The sequence below is a fragment of the Heptranchias perlo genome, chromosome 9, assembly GCF_035084215.1.
Source record: "Heptranchias perlo isolate sHepPer1 chromosome 9, sHepPer1.hap1, whole genome shotgun sequence".
In the NCBI taxonomy this organism is placed as follows: Eukaryota; Metazoa; Chordata; class Chondrichthyes; order Hexanchiformes; family Hexanchidae; genus Heptranchias; species Heptranchias perlo.
Window position 1 is genome coordinate 82,164,406 of NC_090333.1, and position 23,040 is coordinate 82,187,445.

Here is a 23,040-nt window from a genome sequence, read left to right on the forward strand (position 1 = left end):
ACCATGAGAAGTTTCTTAATTCACAGCATTTGAATAAAGATTAGTATTGTAATCTTACCTTTTACTTTAGTGCAGAATGCTGTTGAGTATCTGGAAAGGTTTAATGCAGTAAGTTTTTGATAACCACTTTTTCAAAGGCTTCTCAGTGTCCCAGTCGGTGAAGCGTCACCTGGGTGGTAGATTTTCTCTGTATGTTAGGTGTAGCAAAATCATAAATCTGTTTGTAAAGAATGCATTTATGATTTAGCTACACCTAGCAGACAGAGGAAACCTTCCCTGCTGGTGCAGTGCTGAGCCACTTAGACCAGAGGTGACAGCTTTGAATGCTGCTCTGTGCTGAATTAACTGACCTCAGCTGAGGCCTCAGTTGGGATATTAAAGTTGGCTTTCCTGAACTAGGGACAAAAGCTAGGGACAGCTGAGAATCCTGCTCTTGATCCCTATCCACTCACCCACAAAAAGAATAATCTGTTGAGTGCTGTATTTGAGGTCTGTCTGACACATGGAGCTGTACCCCAGTAAGAGTCAAAGTCTTCAGGAGAGTAGACGGAGACAAATGGTGGAAAAAATCTTTCAGAAACTTAATTTCTAAAAATACATGCACCGTACAGTTGTATACTGAATTGCATGCTTTTAAAATAGCATATATGTTCAAGGTGGACTTTTGGTACAGTGAATTTGTGTATTCAAATGGAAAGAATGAGCTCCCACTTACTCTCCTATCCATGGCCTTGTCACATGCACACTCAATCACTCCGGCTTGCTCCCAAGTTTTGCACTTGACAAATTGCAATTCGTCCAAAACTCCACTGCCTGCATTCTATCCTGAAATAAGTTCTACTCCTCTATCACCCCTTTCCAACCTTCATTGACTGTCATCCCCTCAAAACACTGATTTTAAGGTCCTTGTCTTCATCTACAAATCCCTCTGTAGCCTCATCCCTTCCTATCTCTGCAACCTATGTTCCTGCATGCATTCTCCACTCTTCCAACTCTAGCTTCCTTTGCATCTCCCTCTTTCCTTCATACTCCACCTTTGGTAGTAAAGCCTTCAGCCATCTTATCCCACAGTCTGGAATGTTCTTCCTAGCACCTTTGCCTTGTTGTCTTTCTCCTCTCCTTCATACACCTCCTCAAAATCTACCTCTTAATCAAGCTTTTGGTTACCCCCTCTAATCCGTCTCTCACCACTGCTAGATGTCTGATTATTTCTGCCTCTGTCAAGTGCTTTTGGACATTTTATTACATTAAAGGCAATTCATAAGTGAAATTTGGAAAGGATTGTCCACTTGAATGGCAAGGAAAGCCTGCAATAGAAAAAATAAATTAATTAATGAATAGGGGAAGAAGGAAATATAAGTACAGGGAGAGTTTTTAAAATAGGCTGCCAATATACTCACGTAACCTTTAAATGAGTAATGCAGGACCGCTTATTTTTTATATCTATCTATCTACAGTGTTTCACAACAACACTCGTGCCTACAAAAAGCATGATTAATTGCTCAGTCAGGTTGTTTGGAAGATAGTTACTAGAGATTACATTAGCTGCGTTACAGTAATACCGTGAGCTTTGGAACCAGATTTGCCCAGACTAAAACAGCTGTGAAGTAAAGATCATACCTTGTGCACTTGCTGCTGTTTTCCGACTTCAAAAGTTATTGTACAAATAGAATGGCTTGGAAAATGCATTTCTTCTGTAGTTAGGAAAATCTTAATTTTTGGAGAGGAAGGACCTCGCACCTAATTTCTGCACTTTTTTTCCGCTACGTGTCATTTCCGTTCAAGAAAGTTTGAATATTAAAACAACTGTTCTTGCTTTTGAGCCATCTTTTGTGCTGCAGCTGATGCCCTCTTTATAGAACTGCTCCGAGAAGCAACTTGTTCAAGATTCAGAATTCATGATTTTAATTCTGGGGAGTAGCAGGGAAAGGTCCTAATGGATCAACAATTGGAAAATCGCATCAGTGGCCTGTACTGGTTGACTGAGCAGCTTGCCTGTTGCAGGCCAGTAAAGGTGGCGCCCTCTACCTTCAGAAGTATCGGTGAAAGCCACTTTTTAGATAGGTTTCAATGCATCTGGACGCAGAAGCACCACCTTACTTAAAAGAAAGAACTTGCATTTATATTCCCCCTTTCACGACCTCAGGACCTCCCAAAGCGCTTTACAGCTAATTAAATACTTTTGAAGTGTAATCACTGTTGTAATGTAGGAAACACCCCAGCCAATTTGTGCATTGCAAACAGCAATGAGATAATGACCAGATAATTTCTTTTAGTGATGTTGGTTGAGCGATAAATATTGGCCAGGAGACCATTGCTGCTCTTCGAATAATGGGATCTTTTACATCCACCTGAAATGGCAGATGGAGCCTTGATTTAACATCTGATCCAAAAGACGGCACCTCTGACAGTGCAGCACTCCCTCAGCACACTCTGTAAACACTGCACTAAAATGTCTGCTTGGATGTTAGGGTTGCTGTCAAAGTCATGGCTGCTATTAGCAGCAATGCTGTAAGGTTAAGACAGCATTTAAGTGACCAAGACTGTGACTCTCCTAATTTATTGCTCCTCTGTGAGGCAACACCTCATGTCTGCTTGATGATGTGGACGAGTTGCAGTTTACTGTATGGGGAATTACACATTTGAACTGGGGCGCTGCCAGTCCATGGTACATCACATTGCACTGCCCAACAAATATATTAATATTTAATATATATATATTTTGCCCCTCCCACTTATTAATTCTCCATAAATTTTGCTTTAAAAGTGATTTGGGGAATTGCATCACCAGCCTGTAAAAGAAGAAAAGCCTGCAAAGATCAGGAATTTATTTGTCCTCATTTATACTTGATCCCAGAGCTGATGCATGAAGATAAGTCATGTGTATAATTTCGCTTTACTTGCTTTCCCCTTTCCCGTCCAAAAGCACGCTGCAAAAAAATGCAATTTAATTGTCTTTTTTTTCTATAATATGACATTTTTCATGCTTTGTGACTGAAACTCTTAACTTTGAGCGACACAAAGCTCTGTTAAATTTGCTGATGTAAAAGGATAATGAAATCAGATTCCCAGTGGAATGCAGCTACTCGGGTTTGAATACTATAAACTGTAACATGAATATTTTAGAGATTTTGCTTTTGGGTTTTGGAGAGAAATTTCAAACATTTGCTTTCTTGCAAATTTCAATTGTGATTATTCAACTTTGTTAGATTGCTAAAATTTGGAGAACCTAATGCGATTCAGACTTTTTCTGAACAAGTTTTCATAAACAGACTAACCTGATTAACTGGAACCTGTGACTATATATTCTGTCATGTGTAGACCAATGTTTCCCAAATGTAACGTTTTGCTCTGATATCACTTGCTGGAAAACACATTTCCCAGTCAATTTAGAAGGTGGAAAGTATCACACTGCTAGACCACTGTGTACATTCTAAACTAGTGTCCACATTTATTTATCAGTTTGAAAAAGCACAAGCAGAATGGTGCTATTCGGTACAATACTTAAGGAGCGAAATAGAACCAGTTCCCAAAGGGTTAATTGTACCTTCTTTTCAGAAAGCTGTCTCTTGGTGAGCAACTAATGGCTCTTTAGATGAGGCAGTTGAGTTTTCTCCTTTGCAGTTTTAAAGGAAAAGACATTACAAGTGGAAGGTGGGAGCTCCATATACCCACCGAGTTTGCTGTATTTACACCAGAGCCAAAGACTCCCAAAGACTGCCCGTGTTTTATGGTTTTAATACCTTTTCAATTTTTTAAATTTCAAAATATACTTTTATTTCATTAAGATTTAAGGATACACACAGTCCAGTGTAGATGTCACGATTACAATTCCAAACAATACATTCCAGATCATACGCAATATGATTCCATTATTACAATTCAAAACACAGTACATATCTTTTAATACACTGTGAACAATACAAGGGGGGAAAGGCCTTACACGGTGGCCTTGCCCCATAGAGCCTTTGCGTAGGCCGCACTTTGCTTCAGTGTGTCCCGCAGCATGTACTCTTGGACCTTGGAGTGTGCCAGTCGGTAACACTCGGTCGTGGACAGCTCCTTCAGCTGGAAGACCAGCAGGTTTTGGGCGGACCAAAGGGTCCCCTTTACCGAGTTGATGGTCTTCCAGCAGCAGTTGATATCTGTCTCGGTGTGTGTCCCGGGGAGCAGCCCGTAGACTACAGCGTCCTGTGTTACCTAGCTGTTGGGGGACGATCTGGGAGGTGGACAATGGTCTCGTCCCCATTGCAGCCTCGAGGACAGCTCGCAGTGGCACCGAGATGCCGTGCGTGTAGGAAAGACCGCACTGGCAGGGCCCTTCTCACTATCATCCAAGCTACATTCTGGTGCTTGTTGGTCAGTTCTGGCGACGAGATGTTCTGCCAAATGGCTTAGACCGTCTGGTTGGGGAACTGCCCGATTGGATCCACCCTCTTCTTTCCCTGCAGGACCCCCAGAATGTTCCATGCCGACCCCTGTTTGATGGCCTTGTGGTCGAAAGGGTTCGTCTTCAGGAACTTCTCCACCTGGGACAGGTGGTGGGGTATGGTCCACCTGGATGGGACGTCTGGAAACTCCAGACAAAGTGGAAGATGGCTCGGGTGACTGTGATGGTGGAGTGGCAGGGGATGGGCCAGACCTGGGCCCGTAGAGCAACACTATGAGTACCTCGTACCTTATCACCAGGTTCCTGCCGACCATGGAAAGGGAATGCCCCTTCCCCCAACCAAGCTTCTGTTTGGCTTTGGCAACCCGTTCCTCCCAGTTCTTGGTGCAGGCTTGGGACTACCCCCACCCCCGAACCAGATCCCTAGCACCTTCAGATAGTCGGACCTGACGGTGAAGGGGACAAATGATCGGGTCGCCCACCTAAAATTATAGAATGGTTACAGCACGGAAGGAGGCCATTCGGCCCGTCTAGTCCATGCCGACTCTATGCAAGAGCAATCCAGCTAGTCCCTGTCCCCGTAGCCCTGCAAATTTTTTCCCTTCATGTGCTTACCTAATTCCCTTTTGAAAGCCACAATTGAATCTGCCTCCACCCACCCCCTCAGGCAGTGCATTCCAGATCACAACCACTTGCTGTGTAAAAAAAAAAGTTTTTTCTTCTGTCGCCTTTGGTTCTTTTGCCAATCATCTTAAATCTATGTCCTCTGGTTCTTGACCCCTCTTCCAATGGGAATAGTTTCTTGCTATCTACTCTGTCCAGACCCTTCATGATTTTGAATACCTCTATCAAATCTCCTCTCAACCTTCTCTGCTCTGAGGAGAACAACCCCAGCTTCTCCAATCTATCCACATAACTGAAGTCCCTCATCCCTGGAATCATTATAGTAAATCACTTCTGCACCGAGTTGTCCAGCACTTCATCCGCAAACTGTCATTTCAACTCACTCCAGCAAGCTTGAGTGTAGAGCCATCTATCTCAGTGACTTCAATAGTGAGATGGAGAGCAACATATTGGGTACGCACAGTCTACAAATCAGCAGCAACAGGGGTTGATGTTGGAAGAGGAGCAGGAAGCACTATACCAGAAGGCGCGGACAGCTCCCACCACAGGGATCCTGATCTCTGCCACCCAGCTTTATAATGATGCCTTCTGAGCATGAAAGATTGTTGGAATCATTGGATAATGTGCTTGCCGAAGAACATGGCTCCACTCTTACTGCGGTTCACTCTGGTCCCCGAGGCCAGCTGGAACTGGTCGTAGATGCCCATCAGTCTGTGGGCCGACCGCTGATTGGAGCAAAAGACGGTGATCTCGTCCATGTACAGGGAGGTACCTGAGAGCCTCCGCTGCCTGGGATCGTCACCCCCTTGATACCTGCGCCCTTCTTGATGGATGCGGCAAACAGCTTGATACAACACATGAACAAGACCGCAGAGCGAGGACGGCCCTGCCTGACTTCAGGTCTGATCGGAAAGCTCTCCGACTCCCACCCGTTGATTAGGACTGCGCAACGGATGTCTGCCTCGATTCCCTCCCCAAACCACATTTTGGACAGCACATCCATCATCTACGTGTAGGATATTCTGTCGAAGGCCTTCTCCTGGTCCAAGCTGATGAGGCAGGTTTTCACCCCCTTGTCCTGCACGTAGGCGATTGTATCCCTGAGTACCGCAAGGCTACCAGAGATCTTCCGGCTGGGTACAGCACAGGTCTGATTGGGGTGGATCACCAGCTCCAGAGCAGACTTGAGCCTGTTGGCGATGCCCTTAGACAGAATCTAGTCGTCGACATTTAGCATGGAAATGGGTCGCCAATTTCTGATTTCTTCCCTCTTCCCCTTTCCGCTTGTAGATAAGGGTGATGATGCCTTTCCTCGTGGACTCTGACGTACTGCCTGCCAGAAGTATACTCCCGTACACTTCCAACAGGTCTGGGCCTATCCAGTCCCACAGAGCCGAGTACAACACAACCAGTAAGCCATCGCTTCCAGGAGTTCTACTCTTCTCGAAGGACCGGATGGCCTTTTGTCAGCCCATCCAAAGTCAGCGGCCGTTCCATGCTCTCCTGGTCTAAGACCTCCAAAATAGAAGACAGGAAGGACTGGGAGGCAGTGCTATTTGTGGGCTTTGCGTCATACAGCCCGGCATAAAAGGACTTGCTGATCCTCAGTATGTCGCCCTGCGAAGATGTCACCGAGCCGTCTTCCTCCTTCAGGCTGCTGATCACAGAGGTCTCTCTGTATACATTTTGGAAGAAGAAGTGCAAGCACTTCTCGTCCAGCTCCATGGACTGGACTGGACCAGAAGATAGTCTTTGAGGTCTCTGAGGCGAAGAGCAAGGCTTACTGGCACATCACCTCTCTGAGTTCCTCCCCGACATCGACTGCAGCTGGAGTAGATCCTGCATGCTTTTCTGGAGCTGGGACAATTCCCTCTGTCTCTCTCTCGTCTTCTGAACACCTTTTGAGGATGAAGAACCTCTTGATGTTGGCCTTGATCATTTTCCAACAGTGCACGTGGAATTAAAGAGGAGTTTCACAGTCCTCCAACTTGTGCAATCCCTCCTTAGTTCCTCGATGTTCTCTGGGGTCAGCAGTCTCGCGTTCAGCTTCCATATCTCCCTGCCCGCCTTCTGGTCCTCCTGCCGTGGACGGTCGGCCAGTAGATACAACGCTGCCAATTACTTGTTATCAAAGGTGCAATACAAGAGGATGATTGCATGGAATGCTACTGAACCATTAAACACACATTGTCTAGGCCTCAAGCACCTACTAAAACTTTATTTAGGTACAATCCAAAATTGCACCTTGAACAAAGGCTCATTATCTAAATTAATTTCCTGATCAACCTCGCTTGTTTATCACAGATCGATTGTTTCCTGTCTTCCATTTGGAAACTGGAAGGAGCAGCCACTTAGCTATATTTTTAAAAACTATACCAAAGACAGAAACTCTCCCTTTGTCACACCTAAGCAATGAAAACTATGTATGGCTTGTAGGTAGGAGTTAGATTGATTTAGACTTAAATGTAGGGGGCATGATTAGGAAGTTTGCAGATGATCTAAACGTTGGCCGTGTGGTTGCTAGTGAGGAAGACTGCAGGACGATATCAATGAACTGGTCAGGTGGGCAGAAAAGTGGCAAATAGAATTCAACCTGCAGAAGTGTGAGTTAATGCATTTGGGGAGGGCAAACAAGGCAAGGGAGTACACAATAAATGGTAGGCTACTGAGAAGTGTAGAGGAACAGAGGGACTTTGGAGTGCATGTCCACAGATTCCTGAAGGTAGCAGGACAGCTAGATAAGGTGGTTAAGAAGGCATATGCGATACTTTCCTTTATTAGCCGAGGCGTAGAATATAAGTGCAGGGAGGTTATGCTAGAACTGTTTAAAACATTGGTTAGGCCACAGCTTGAGTACTATGTACTGTTCTGGTCACCACATTACAGGAAAGATGTAATTGCACTAGAGAGGGTACAGAAGAGATTTATGAGGATGTTGCCAGGACTGGAGAATTTTAGCTATGAGGAAAGATTGGATAGGCTGGGGTTGTTTTCTTTGGAACAAAGGAGGCTGAGGGGAGATTTAATTGAGGTGTATAATTTTATGAAGGGCCTAGATAGAGTGGACAGGAAGGACCTGTTTCCCTTAGCGGAGAGGTTAAAAACCAGGGGGCGTCGATTTAAAGTAATTGGTAGAAGGATTAGAGGGGAGTTGAAGAGAATTTTTTTCACCAGAGGGTGGTGGGGTCTGGAACTCGTACCATAAAGAGTGGTAGAGGCAGAAACCCTCATCACATTTAAAAAGTACTTGTATATGCACTTGAAGTGCCCTAACCTACAAGGCTACGGAACAAGAGCTGGAAAATGAGATTAGGCTGGATGGTTCTTTTTCGGCCGGTATAGACACGAATGGCCTCCTTCTCTGTAAAAACCCTATAGCCATAAAACATTATAAAACCCAACAAAGTGTGGATTGAGTATGCACTAATAAACTTTCCAGTTAACGAGAAGTGATGAATGCGGTTCTCTAATTCAGGCGAAGGATGAAAGGAGGATTTGTAGATGTGTTTGGCAAAAGTGAGATTGATTTTTGAAAGGCTTTTCCACAGACTCACGAGATGAGTTTTTTTTGCAGATGGTGCATGATGTGGATGAATGCAAAGTTATGGCAAAGCAGATAACTTGTCAATTCTTGGAACCACCTCTTGTTAGTGAAACTGTCCCATTTATGTTGTAGAGTGGATTCACTAAGAGGAGAACACACATGATTAGCGTTGCAAAAAAGTGGCCATCATCTTCCTTTTCTGTCACCTGGTTCCATCCTTGATTTTAGTGGGGCTGGGAACATATGCATTCTTCAAGATTTGCTATTTTGTTGTATGGCCTCCTTTTAAAAATGTGGCTGTTTTTTTTTAAAAGCACACATTTGGTGTTGTGGTACAAAACTACTAGCACGAAATGGATTTCAGGGTTTCCTTTCCTCAATTGCAAAAGTGCAACACTTATTTCCCTGATCTTTGAGAAAATAGTACTGCATTTTCATATTTATAATAATCAAGATAAGCACTGAGATGCTTGTTGGGAGTATATCTGTTGTTCCTTGGAAATTGAAGTAACAAAGCTCCTCATCTTCCTACCAGGAAATATGTTTTCACTCTGGCCTACTTTTGACGCACCTCATCTTAACTTGGCCTTGCTCACACACAACCTCATCCTCTCTCCCTCCCCCAAGCAATGATCTTAGTTTGCTTGTTCAATGGTGGTATAAATGTAGCTGTCAGATTGTTGCTTGGGTCTGTATTTTAAATTTTCTACCCATAAATTCTGCAAGGCAATGACTCTTAATGCATATGGTTCGATGGGTGCTGGCAGCCTTTCAACATCTCACTTCACACGTGAACTCAGGTGATGAGTGTCATAAGGATATTTGACCACGGAGGGCATCACAGCTAAGCCTTCTCTGCTGTCATCTGAAGACATATGTGCACTTTCCAGCAGGGGCACAGGATAGCAGTCAGGAGCGGGAACCCTGGTTGATTTTTGATATTCATTGACACCAATTGTAGCAGCTAGCTGAGATCGGCTAACTCAGCACACACCGGCAGTTGAACCTGGGAACTTCTGATCTGTGAGATGTAGTAATACACTGGCCAGTGCCTAGACTGCCCGGAGCTAAATCAGCTTGTAATATTTCTAATGGAAGAAGGAGGTAGCTGAAACAAATAATCCTTTGCCAAGAGTATAAACAGCAGTGAAACTGTTTTAGTTTAGATATCGTAGGGAATCATAGAAAGGTTACAGCACGGAAGGAGACCATTCGGCCTATCGAGTCCGTGCCGGCTCTATGCAAGAGTAATCCAGCTAGTTCCACTCCCCACCTCCCCCCCCCCCACCCCTTTCCCGTATCCCGACAAATTTTTTCCTTTCAAGTATTTATTCAATTGCCTTTTGAAGGCCATGATTGAATTTGCCTCCACCACCCACTCAGGCAGTGCATTCCAGATCTTAACCACTCGCTGTGTGTAAAAAAAAAAAAAAAAAATTTCATTTGTCACCTTTGGTTCTTTTGCCAATCACCTTAAATTGGGAATGCAATATGTAGTAACTTATTTATTGAAGTTATGTTTTTAATTAAAATTTCTGTTTAGAATTATAAGCGATGTTTAATTCTGAAATGTTTTGTATTGCAGGCTTTCAAAGAGATGCTGTATGCAGCCCAAGACCAAGCACCATCTTTAGAAGGTAGTGTTTTCATGTAATTCTACTGAAGAGTAAGGCTGGTTATTGCAGCTACTGATCAGCTATGACTATAAAATGTAACACATGCATCCCAGTTTATGGAGTCATTCTGATACCAGTATCAGAGCATAATTTAAAAAATGAAATGGAAACAATGCATTATATTGGAAGGGGGAACCTGTAGGAGCTAAACTGGGTTTATCTTTAATAATTGGGAATTGTTTACTTTTCATGGAAAAATAACTCTGATTAGTAATTCTACATTGATACCATGCCACATAAGCAATTAGCCCACATGGTAGGAATAGGAGGCAAGTTCCTGAGGTGGATTGAAAGTTGGCTAAAGCAGACAATGTAAATGTTGGTTGTGGGCATGGAGCTGTGACATCGTGTCACTAGTGGGACGCCTGAGGGATCAACACTGAGGCAATTGCTGTTTTTACAGTGCATATAAATGTTTTGGAGCTGGAGACAGCAAACAGGCTGTCTTAAGTTTATAGATGACACCAAGTTTTGTGGGGGGGGGTGGGGGTTGTGTGGGGGGGGTGGAGAGAGGGGCAGGGGGAGGATTTCAAACAACAGAAGAGGCAAAGCAAATGCAAAATGATCCGGAGAGGTTGGGAGGTGGCTGATGAGTGACCAATGGCACTTGATGTGGACAAATGCAAGGTAATACCACTTCATCGGGTCCAGCAGAAAACATATTGGAGAAAAATAAAGGATTCTTTTTGGACTAATTGATTGTATAGCAATTTGTTTTCTACTTTTTTTATATAACCTGGCTGTACATTCTGGCTGTGAGACAGTAAGAGTAGTTAAGGGCAGAGGATAGCTTTTTCGGGTGAATGGGAGTGGAAGGGCAATTCCACATACCTGTTTGCTCCTCATGTTTCTGTGTTGGTTTGGGCCTGGATGAAGTGGGTTCTGGTTAATTTGGAGTTTTGTTGTTCCTGCAGTTTATTCCGCAGTATGGATGTCAAATTGTCCTAGTTAGCTAAACATAATTACACTCAAGACAGTACAGTTTAATTGTATGTGATGCTTTTAATTCATTACCTCAAATTGTTTCTGCCAGCAGTACTTAACTAATATTACAGTATAATGTTCTTTCCAAATGCAAGTCAAGTTTGGAAGGACACAATTTATAAATGCACTGCTGTGTTTTTCCACAGTTTAGGTGAGCGTAGTTTGAAAATTTCTCACACACACCATTATACCTTACTGAAATCCCAGAAACAACACTGAATAGTTAGGGGTTCATGAAATTTAAAATTTCATGGAAGCATTATGGAAATTTGAAACTATCTATGAAATGCGCAATTGCAATTAAAGAATGAAACCGTACGCCATTCTGGATTTGTGTATTGGCAGTAATGTGCTTGCTCTGATTGCCTTCTCACAAGAAATAACGCTTCATGTGAGCAGTCCAATTAGGTCAAGTATGTTCTTGTAATTACTAGTGCAGCTGTCACTAATATTAAACTTCGTGGACACTTTAAAAAAAATAAACACCCTTTTAGCTGCGGACCATTTAACGCAATATCCAAAATGGGCACTTCACTTTGAAAGTTGTAAACTGCTCTATACAGTCTGTAGCTTAGCTATTGATTGATTGATTTAATTGATTGATTGACCACATCAGTCTACGATTAAGGAGCATACTGCCCAACACTGCTGTATCTCAACCGTTTTGCTTTAAGCAACGAAAAGTCAATGACACTTTTGACAAAAGTCATAATTTGTACCTTTGTTTTGCATTTTTTTCTATGTAGTAAGTGTGTTCAATATGATGAGCATTGTAAGTGTAAAATAGTTACTATTGTCAATTGTCAAATGTGCCATCAAAGTTATGTAATTCCTGCCTCATTGGAAAACGGGCTTCTTGTAGCATATCTGGCAAGTGTGGAATGGCAGCAGTGAAGTTTCATACATCATTTCTGCCTGCGGTGCTCTTTCCCAAATGTCAGTCATAGCTCAGTGGGTAGCATTCTCGCCTCTGAGTCAGAGGTTTGTGGGTTCAAGTCCCACTCCAGAGACTTGAGCACATAATCCAGGCTGACATTCCAGTGCAGTACTGAGCAAGTGCTGCACTGTTTGAGGTGCCGTCTTTTGGATGAGATGTTAAACCGAGGCCCCGTCTGCTCTCAGGTAAAAGATCCCATGGTACTATTTGAAGAAGAGCAGGGGAGTTCTCCCCAGTGTCCTGGCCAGTATTTATCCCTCGACCACACCACTAAAACAGATTATCGGGTCATTATTTCATTGCTGTTTGTGGGACCTTGCTGTAAGCAAATTAGTTGCCATGGTTCCTACATTACAACTGTGGCTACACTTCAAAAGTACTTCATTGGCTGTAAAGTGCTTTGGGACGTCCTGAGGTCGTGAAAGGCACTGTATAAATGCAAGTCTCCTTTCTTTCTTTCAGGTAATGCTGACACTCGGAACTTTGTACCTAGTATGCAGAAGTTAAGATGCAGAGTTAACTGACGCTTGCTGAACCAAGGTTGCTGGAGCATGTGCTGGGATATGGGGCATCTTGTCTGTTGATAATCAGTACAATTTCTCCAAATGTTTGTTTTCTTAGCAATGAGGCTCAAATTCATGAAACAGCTGCTCTTGTTAGTACTCTCCTACACCTAGGTGAGGTGGAGATTCCATTCAACGTATGGGTCCTACTTGACCCTGAGCTGAGCTTCCAGCCCCAAATCCTCTCCATCACAAAGACCGCCTACTTCCACCTCAATAATATTGCCCGTCTCCGCCCCGCCTCAGCCCATCTGCTGCTGAAACCATGCTTTTGTTTCCTCCAGACTCGACTATTCCAATGCTCTCCTGGCCAGCCTTCCACCTTGCACCCTCCATAAACTTGAGCTAATTCAAAACTCTGCTGCCTGTATCCTAACTCGCACTAAGTCCTGTTCATAGAATCTTACAGCACAGAAGGAGGCCATTCAGCCCATCCTGCTTGTGCCGGCTCTTTGAAAGAGCTATGCAATTAGTCCCGCACCCCTGATCTTCCTCATAGCCCTGCAAATTTTTCCTTTCCAAGTATATATCCAATTCCCTTTTGAAAGTTACTATTAAACATTTGCATTGCTTGCTGAACAAAGCTGGTGTTTGTGGCTCTACTCCAATCTGCACATGTGCACGATGACAAAACTTGTACCTCCAACTAATCTCAGTTGGAATCTTCGAAATCTGTTTTGCATTTGCTCCACTGGAAATGGAGGGAAGAGAGGATCAAAATTGGACATTGTGTGTGAGTGGGCACTCAAATACATCACAAAATAATAATAGGCCCCGATATTTGCAGGGAGACGGGGAGGGAGCAAGGCGAGTGTTTGCGGCCGGGTAATTGCGGGAAGGCGGAGGTCCTGCAGAATTTGAGGTGGGATCTTATTAGCATTTTTTGACTCCATTTCCTGCCCGGCAGCCGGCTAAATTGAGAGGCTGGCCCACTACAGGTGTGAAAGCTAGCAGTAGAAAGCTGTAGCCGGGGTCCGCTGGGGCCGGTCCCCAGCAATCGGAGAAGATCAGGGGTGGGGGGGCTTGGAGCGCGGGAAGGGAGAGATCGTGGGGGAGGGGGGCTTGTCGGCCAATCGCCTGGTCCCCTAATTTTCTTCCCTCCAGGACAGACAAACTCTGCCCACGAGAAGGAGCTGGGAAGCAGTCGAGCTGCTCCCAGATAGCACCGAGCCTCCCCTACAATTTTTACAAAGGTTAACATATTCCATCACCCATGTGCTCGCTGACCTACCTTGGCTGCCGGTCCACCAGTGCTTCAGTTTTAAAATTCTCATCCTCATGTTCAAATCCCTCCATGGCCTTGCTCACCCCATTTCTGTAACCTCCCCCAGTCCTACAACCCTCCACAAACTCTGCGTTCCTCCCACTTTGGCATAGAATCTAACAGCACATGAGGCCATTCGGCCTGTCGTGCCTGTGCCGGCTCTTTAAAAGAGCTGATTCCACCACCCTTTCAGGTAGTGCATTCCAGATCTTAACAACCCTGTGTGAAAAAAATAATCCTCATTTCCTTCTAATTCTTTTGCCAATTATTTTAAATCTATGACCTCTAGTTACCGACCCACTTGCCAGAGGAAACAACTTCTCCCTACTTGCTCCATCAAAACACTCATAATTTTGAATGCCTCTAATAGGTCTCCCCTTGACCACCTCTGCTGTAAGGAGAACAACCCCAGCTTCTCCAATCTCCACATGATTGAAGTCCCTCATTCCTGGTATCATCCTGGTAAACTTCCTCTGTACCCTCTCCAAGGCCTTGGCATCCCTTGTACACAATACTCCAGCTGAGGCCTAACCAGTGATTTGTAAAGAGTTAGCATGACTTTCTTGTTTTTGTATTCAATGCCCCTGTTTACAAAGCCAAGTATCCCATACGCCTTCTTAATCCCCTTGTCAACTTGCCCTGCCACCACTGTTCCCTCTAAGCTGTGCACGGCCGCACGTCAGTCTGTTGTGTGCCACACGCTTTATCATCCCTTCTGCGCTGTCCCGGTGCCTAGGTCTTCTGTTATTGCTCTCAACATACCTTTTCTGACTTTTCCAGATGTTTTAAAGCTCAGGACCTAACTCACGGTTTACCTGAAGCCTCTCCAATCTAATTGAGTGGCTTTTCTTTTATAAACACAAAGTCCTCTACTGTTTGGAGGGACGCGATATTGTTTTATTCAACGGGCAGTCCTGAGGAGTCCCAGCTGGAAGGAAGGAGTGGGGTGGGTTGGTGTTAGGGGGGCCGTGGGTGGGGGGGGGTTTCCGTACGCTCTGAATTATATACAGGTTAAAATGGCGGCTGCAAACAGTGGTGGGGGGAACCCGAAATAAAAAAGACTGAGTTGGAATCAATGTAACTCGAGCAAAGGGTCCTCGGCGACCCAGGACGAACTGGATACTTTGCCTACTACGGGACAGCAATAATAGCCAGGAGGTCCAAGTCTGCTCATAATAGGAAAATTCTATGTCTGATTTTTTAAAAATCAAATAAAACATTAAGAAATAATTTCAGCTGTTTAAAAGAGGCTGCGCTCTGTATTTCTGCAAAGAGCCACGAGCTCATTTGCATTCCACTCTAGAACGATAGCCTGGGGCACGCGCTCGGTCGCCCATTTCCTTCAGCTGCCACAACGCTGCTGATTAAAGGGGCAGTGCTCACAGGGCTGCACACGTGCGACACTCTGCAAACAAAAAACGCCTCTCTTTAAAACACACAACATCCCCTTTTAATACTTTTTTTTAAAGCTGCCAAATAACTTGAGTGATTTTGCTTTTTATCGTGCAAGAAGCAAGTATTTTTTAAGGATTCCTGCAATAGTATTTTTAAATAATGAGAAGGATGTTGGAATGTATTATTATCAGGACCACTGATTTACAGTAAGTCATATACTGTTTTATTACGTAGAACTCAAGAACATAAAAACTAGGAGCAGGAGCAGGCCTTACGGCCCCTCGAGCCTGCTTCATCATTCAATAAGATCATGGCTGATCTTCGGCCTCAACTCCACTTTCCCGCCTTATCCACATATCCCTTGATTCCCTTAGTGGCCAAAAATCTATCGATCTCAGTCTTGAATATACTCAACAACTGAGCATCCACAGCCCTCTGGATAGGGAATTCCAAATATTCACAGCCCGCTGGGTGAAGAACTTTTTCCTCATCTCGGTCCTAAATGGCCGACCCCTTATCTTGAGACTATGACCCCTAGTTCTAGACTCTCCGGCCAGGGGAAACAGACTCTCAGCGTTTACCCTATCAAACCATCTAAGAATTTTATATGTTTCAATGAGATCACACCTCATTCTTCTAAACTCCAGAGAGTATAGGCCCATTCTACCAAATCTCTCCTCATAGGACAAGCCTCTCATCCCAGGAATCAATCTAGTGAACCTTCGTTGCACCGCCTCTAAAGCAAAACTGTACTCAGTACTCTAGGTTTGGTCTCACCAGAGCCCTATATAATTGCAGCAAAATGTCCTTACTCTTATACTCCCACCCATCTTGCAATAAAGGCTAACATAGGAACAGGAGTAGGCCATTCAGTCCCTTGTGCCTGCTCCGCCATTTGATAAGATCATGGCTGATCTGTGATCTAACTCCGTATACCCATCCTTGGCCCATATCCCTTAATACCTTTGGTTGCCAAAAAGCTGTCAATCTCCGATTTAAATTTCGCAATTGAGCGAGTTGCCGTTTGCGGAAGAGAGTTCCAAACTTCTACCACCCTTTGTGTGTAGAAATGTTTTCTAATCTCGCTGCTGAAAGGTCTGGCTCTAATTTTTAGACTGTGCCCCTTACTCCTAGAATCCCCAACCAGTGGAAATAGTTTCTCTCTATCCACCCTATCCGTTCCCCTTAATATCTTATAAACTTCGATCAGATCACCCCTTAACCTTCGAAACTCCATACAACCCCAATTTGTTTAATCTCTCCTCGTAACTTAACCCTTGAAGTCCGGGTATCATTCTAGTAAACCTACACTGCACTCCCTCCAAGGCCAATATATCCTTCCGAAGGTGCGGTGCCCAGAACTGCTCACAGTACTCCAGGTGCGGTCTAACCAGGGTTTTGTATAGCTGCAGCATAACTTCTGCCCCCTTGTACTCCAGTTCTCCAGATATAAAGGCCAGCATTCCATTAGCCTTTATTGATTATTTTCTGCACCTGTTCATGACACTTCAATAATCTATGTACCCGAACCCCTAAGTCCCTTTAGACATCCACTGTTTTTAACTTTTTACCATTTAGAAAGTACCCTGTTCTATCCTTTCTTGATCCAAAGTGGATGACCTCACATTTGTCCACATTGAATCCCATTTGCCACAGTTTTGCCCATTCGCCTAATCTATCAATATCGCTTTGTAATTTTATGTTTTCATTTACACTGCTTACAATGCCACCAATCTTTGTGTCATTGGCAAACTTAGATATGAGACTTTCTATGCCTTCATCTAAGTCATTAATAAATATTGTGAATAATTGAGGCCCCAAGACAGATCCCTGCGGGACTCCACTAGTCACATCCTGCCAATGTGAGTACCTACCCATTATCCCTACTTTCTGTCGCCTTTCGCTCAGCCAACTTCCTAACCAAGTCCGTACTTTTCCCTCGATTCCATGGGCTTCTAACTTGGCTAACAGTCTCTTATGTGGGACCTTATCAAATGCCTTCTGGAAGTCCATTTGCCTTCCTAATTGCTTGTTGTACCTGCATGTGATTCATGTACAAGGACACCCAAATCCCTCTGAATACCAACATTTCTCAGTCTCTCACCTTTCAAAAAATATTCTTTATGGTGGCGCACACCGCACACAGCCTTTATATCTATATAAAACCCAAATTAATTCCCACGTATGACCAAAAAAAATTAGAGGGAACATAGCCTGCCACCTTCAAAAATTTGTGAATATGTACCCTCAGATTCCTCTGCTCTTGCACCCCCTCAAAATAGTACCATTTAGATTGTACTGCCTCTCCATGTTGTTCTTCCCATAGTACATCACTTCACACTTATCTGCATTAAATTGCATCTGCCATGTGTCTGCCCATTTCACCAGTCTGTCTATGTCCTCCTGAAGTCTACTGCTATCCTGTTCACTATTTACTGCGTTGCCAAGTTTTGTATCATGCGCAAGCTTCGAAATTGTACTCCTCCAGTCCTCTGGTTCCACTCCCATATCCAAGGAGGACTGAAAGATTGTGGTCAGGGCTTCTGCTATCTCCACCCAGCTTCCATCAGCAACTTAGGATGCACCCCATCTGGATCAGGTGCCTTGTTAACCTTGAGTGATGCCAACCTATTTAGCACCTATAGCTTTGGATGCCCCATATTTGCTCCTTATGGGAAAAGGCTTGGTTTGTACCTGAACTATCTCCACCTTGAGGGCCTGCCATTGCTCATTTACTGTTTTCTTGTCCAAGCTTTGTTTCCAGTGTACCTGTGCTAGACCCTGTCTCAAATTAATGAAGTTGCCTCTCTTCCAGTTGGGTATTTTCACCATTGATTTTTCTTTTTCCCTTTCCATAACTACTTGCAATCTAATTATATTATGATCACTATTACCCAGATGTTCTCCCACTGAAACGCACTCCACTTGCCCTACTTCATTTCCCAGAACTAGATCCAGCACTGCTTCCTTCCTTGTTGGGCTAGAAACATACTGATTAAGAATGTTCTCCTGTTTATTTACATATTTTAGGAACTCTTCCTCCTTGCCCTTTACACTTTTTTCTATCTATATTAGGGTAATCGAAGCCCCCTACTATTACTGCGCTATTATTTTTACATTTCTCTGAAATTTATCTACAGATTTGTTCTTCTATCTCCTTCTCACTATTTGGGGGCCTACAGTAAACACCAGGCAGTGTAATAGCTCCTTTTCTGTTCCTTAACTCTAACCAAATGGATTCAGTCTTTGAATTGTAATATTACCCTTGATCAATACTGCCACCATCCCCCCCCCCCCCCGACTCCTGTCTTTTTTCCTTCCCTATCCCTCCTGAATAAATTGTAGCCAGGAATATTTTGTTCCCATTTCTACCCATGTTTAAGCCAGGCCTCTGTTATAGCCACTATATCATAACCCCATGTGGCAACTTGCGCCTGTAGCTGTTCAACCTTATTTGTAACACTCCTTGCATTAATACACATGCAGTCCAACACCATGATAGTTGGCTTTGCTTTTTTCCTCCATCTAATTCCTGCTCTTTCTATACTATTCTTTGTTCTGTTGCTGTTTGTCCCTTCTAGTTTTCTTTGCACCTTGTCTATCTTCTCGCTGCTACGTCTTGGTTCCCCTCCCCCTGCCAAATTAATGCATCTTGTGCATCCCCGATTTCCTTTGCCCACCATAGGCAGCTGTGTCTTCAGCTTTCTAGGTTCTCTGGAATTCCCACCCCAAACCTATTCACCTCTCCACCTCTCTCCTCCATTAAGCCATGATGTGGAGATGCCGGTGATGGACTGGGGTGGACAAATGTGAGACTTCACCTGACGAAGGAGCAAAGCTCCGAAAGCTTGTGATTTCAAATAAAGCTGTTGGACTATAACCTGGTGTTGTGCGACTCCTTACATTTGTCCTCCATTAAGATGCTGCTTAAAACCTACCTCTTCGACCAAGTGTTTGGTCCCCTGTCCCTAATGTCTCCTTCTTTGGTTCGGTGTCAATTTATGTCTGATTATGCTCCTGCAAAACGCCTTGGGACATTTTACTACTTTAAAGGTGCTATATAAATGCAAGTTGTTGGCCAATCCATGATTCCAATGGTTTATAATTAGGGTCACTGGCTTATGGCGACTAAGTCAATTTCTGTTTTTAATTCATAGGATTCTGGAAGATTTGGGGATTTTTACCGGTTTTCTGAGGATCAATTCTCTCAATTCTGTCCATTTTTCCTTGAAAAATATAAATCCATGGTGTTGAACATTAGTGACCATAATGAAGATATCCCTGATCTGGACTGTCACAGATGAGGAGATCACATAGAGATGAGAGTAAAAAAAAGAATTGGATAATGCAAGATGGGCTCAGAGCCTAATTTTCACAAGTTTAATTCTGGGAATGCTGAATTCTCTAGGAAATTCAGATTTGAACACTGCACTCAGAGAATGCCTGCAAAAAAAAACACATAGCTTTTGGAATTGCATAAATGTGTGGGACCACAGAATATCGTCATCTTATGCCAATATTTGAAATAACATAAAACTGTCCCTTCCGACCAGTGAATAACCAACTGAATATGATGACACATGGTGCCAGTAGGGCCTGAAGCTCGTGAAACTTGCTGATAATACATCCCTGGCTGTGTTGAATGGCACTGGCTCACCGTGTACTAGTATACCTGAATAAAATATTTTTTTCCCCCCAGTTGGCTTAAAGTGGTATTTCTTGTTACCTTTATGGCTTAACATGACTGGGAGATGTCAGAAATATCCTGACTTTGTTTCTCCCTGGTTATAAGCCCAGGTCACTTGTAAAATATCTTTTGTATTCCAGGGATGGAAATATGGCTCTATATAATTGTTTTGATGCAGCTGTTCTGCTGTAGTCCTTTGAAGTTATATAGTGAGTTTAATTATTCCTTTTTGTTTTGTTCTTGTTGATCCTCCTTACCATAGCAGTGTTGTTTGTGAGACAGGACGTGCTGGGCTCTGCCAAAGACTGGAAATTCCTTTTTGAAGGTTAATTAAACCTTCAAAGCTCTGGAATGAAACAATTGCTTGATACCAGGGCTTGAAATTGGAGGGGGAGAAGAGGGAACAAGTGTTAAAAGCAACAGCTTCTATAAACCTTTCAGGAGAGTTAAATTTATCTCTCACTGCAGCTCTGCCTTAACAATGCTGTAATCCCATATTGTTCCCTTTGCCAACAAAGAATGCTTTCTTCCCTGGGGTCTTCTCCAGCTTTTAGGAGATTTTACAGTTCAAATCATGGTCTTTTAATTTAAAATTTGATCAAATGTCTAAATCATTCTTTTTTACCCTTAGTGACTCCTAGCTAAGAAACTTTCACTTCCCTCTTTAAAAGCCAAGCTACACTGGTACTTTCAAAATTAAAGGAAGAAGCTGTAATGGCAGAAATCTGAAATAAAAACAAAATGCTTGATAAACATGGCAGGGCCATCAGCATCTGTAAAGAGAAAGAAAGATTAACCTTTCACAAGATAATTATGGATGAGGTCAGTAATTGAGCCCATCTAGGTTCGTCCACTCAGAAAAACACTAATGTTCCTCCATTTTTCTGAAATGATTCTGACCTCCACTGCTCTTTCCGGGTGTTTATTCCATTCCATATATTGGTCACTCTTTGTGTGAAGAAGAATTTCTTGATATCCATCCTAGATTTGCCTTTTATTAATTTAACCCTGTGTCCCCTAGTTCCAGTCTCTCAATTTTGTTTAAAGTTTTCCAGATTTACTTTCTTCCTGTACCATCAGCTCTCTTATTTAACTCTAAGCTCACCTCTCGGGTACCCCTCTCAAGGCTGAAACTTTTGAGTTTCTTCAATCTCTCCCCAGAAGCGTGTCTGAGTGTTTCATGAAGACAATCATACTGTTTGTTTCAATGGCCTTCCCTGAGAAGTTATTCCACAAGTTAATTACCCTTTGTGTAGTTCCACCTGACGTTCCCTTCTTATTTCCTAATGATTTAATTTGTGTCCCCTGATATTTGAACCCTTCGCCTTAACTAATAGGTTAGCAGTTTTTACTCCTGTGTCATGGCTAAGTCGCAGGATAAGACCACCTGAAATGAAAACAGAATGCTGAAAATACACAGCAGGTCTGCCCACATATGTAAATTGTAAACAATTTTACAACACCAAGTTATAGTCCAGCAATTTTATTTTAAATTCACAAGCTTTCGGAGGCTTCCTCCTTCCTCAGGTAAAACCCCAGTCCATCACCGGTGCATCTCCACATCACACATATGTAAAGAGCAAAGACAGGTTAATGTTTCGTGTTTATCAGAACTGAATACAAGCAAGCCGTAAATGGTTCTGAACAAAACAAGGGAGGAGGTGAAGAGCAATAAATAGGAGACATGAATCAGGAATGGTGAGAGGAGCTAATGAGTTGAATGTTGCATAGTAAATGTGTGCTGTCAGAGACACCCAATGAAACTCCAACTCAAGGAGGGTTTTGGTACCAAGTTGTTAATATCACATTGTTACCATCTCTTGCCATCGGAGGCAGCTCTAAGATAAATGGAATATTAATCTGGCCTCCTGAGACTGAAAACTCTTTATTTCGATGTATAATTGGGTGACATCGCTTGAAATCTGCAAAGAGAGGCAAATATTTCTCCAGGGTTAGGAGGTCAATATGGGATTTTATAACTGGAAGGCATTACATTAACAGGCAACCTGTAAATATTTGGATAAATTTTAATGCAATAAATTGATTTCAGTGGGGGGTATACAATATGCTGGAGGAAACCCAGGCAGGGTAAAATAAGATGGTGTGATCTGTACGGAAATCCTGATTTCCCAGTGGTTCGTGAACCTGGACAATCGCAGTAGTTTTGTTAATCAAAAGTGATTATTTAATTTTATAATTCACACAAGCATGAAGCAAATCAAGGTTATCAAATGATTTATACAAGTCATACAAGTATCAGGCAAATCAAGCAATACATACAACCTTAACTACCAAGGATTACAGCAGCATGGCAGAAGAGTGATCAACTCTCTGTAGCTCTTGAAGTTTCTTCTTGTTGGATGTCCTTCCTCTAGGCAAGCTCCTCTGACTACAGATTCCCCGATTGCAGTAAAGAAGCTGCTACAATGTCCTATCTTTAAATGATTTTTGCCAATTGGGGTGTGAATGAAAGTTGAGAAGTCCCATTTTGGCCACTCACTTATTATGATGGATGGTAGACTGGACCGCTTAAAACCATGTGAATCCAGGTGCAGCTTTTTCACCATGTGAAAGCTGCTGTATTTCTTGTCTGTGTGAACGGAGATGCAGTTATCTTTCCCAATGATTTCACTGTCTCAGCACTGTTTTTCCAAGTCATTTGTTTTGAGAACCAAAGTTGTTTTTGAGAACCAAGCCTGTTCGAACCTTCTTGATGCTTCTAGAAGCTTCTCGATGATTCTGTATCTTATCAGTTGTTGTTGAAAACCGAAGATTGTTGAAGTTTTAAACTTGTACTGTCCAAATGCCCAAAGGGGCAAGTTAACCCTTTCAAATGTAATATCCAAAAGGTTTTAAATTCAGTGTTCAAGGGGTTTTAACCCTTCAGACCTTCAGCCTGAGTCCACAAAATGGGATAAGAAAAGCTTTAGTTCTAAATAGTAGCATTCTTATCTGAGTCAGAAGGTTGTGGGTTCA

The 23,040-nt window shown here is 43.1% G+C and overlaps 1 protein-coding gene across 3 annotated transcripts in view; it reads left to right on the plus strand.

The window, feature by feature from the left end:
* The window catches only part of LOC137325566 (xenotropic and polytropic retrovirus receptor 1 homolog), a 297,372-nt gene that overhangs the window by 11,343 nt on the left and 262,989 nt on the right, over positions 1 to 23,040 (plus strand). For all 3 annotated transcript variants that reach the window (XM_067990818.1, XM_067990820.1, XM_067990817.1), the window contains exon 2: positions 10,144 to 10,195. In XM_067990818.1, coding sequence (XP_067846919.1) covers positions 10,144 to 10,195 — 52 coding nt within the window. The remainder of the gene's footprint in view (positions 1 to 10,143; positions 10,196 to 23,040) is intronic.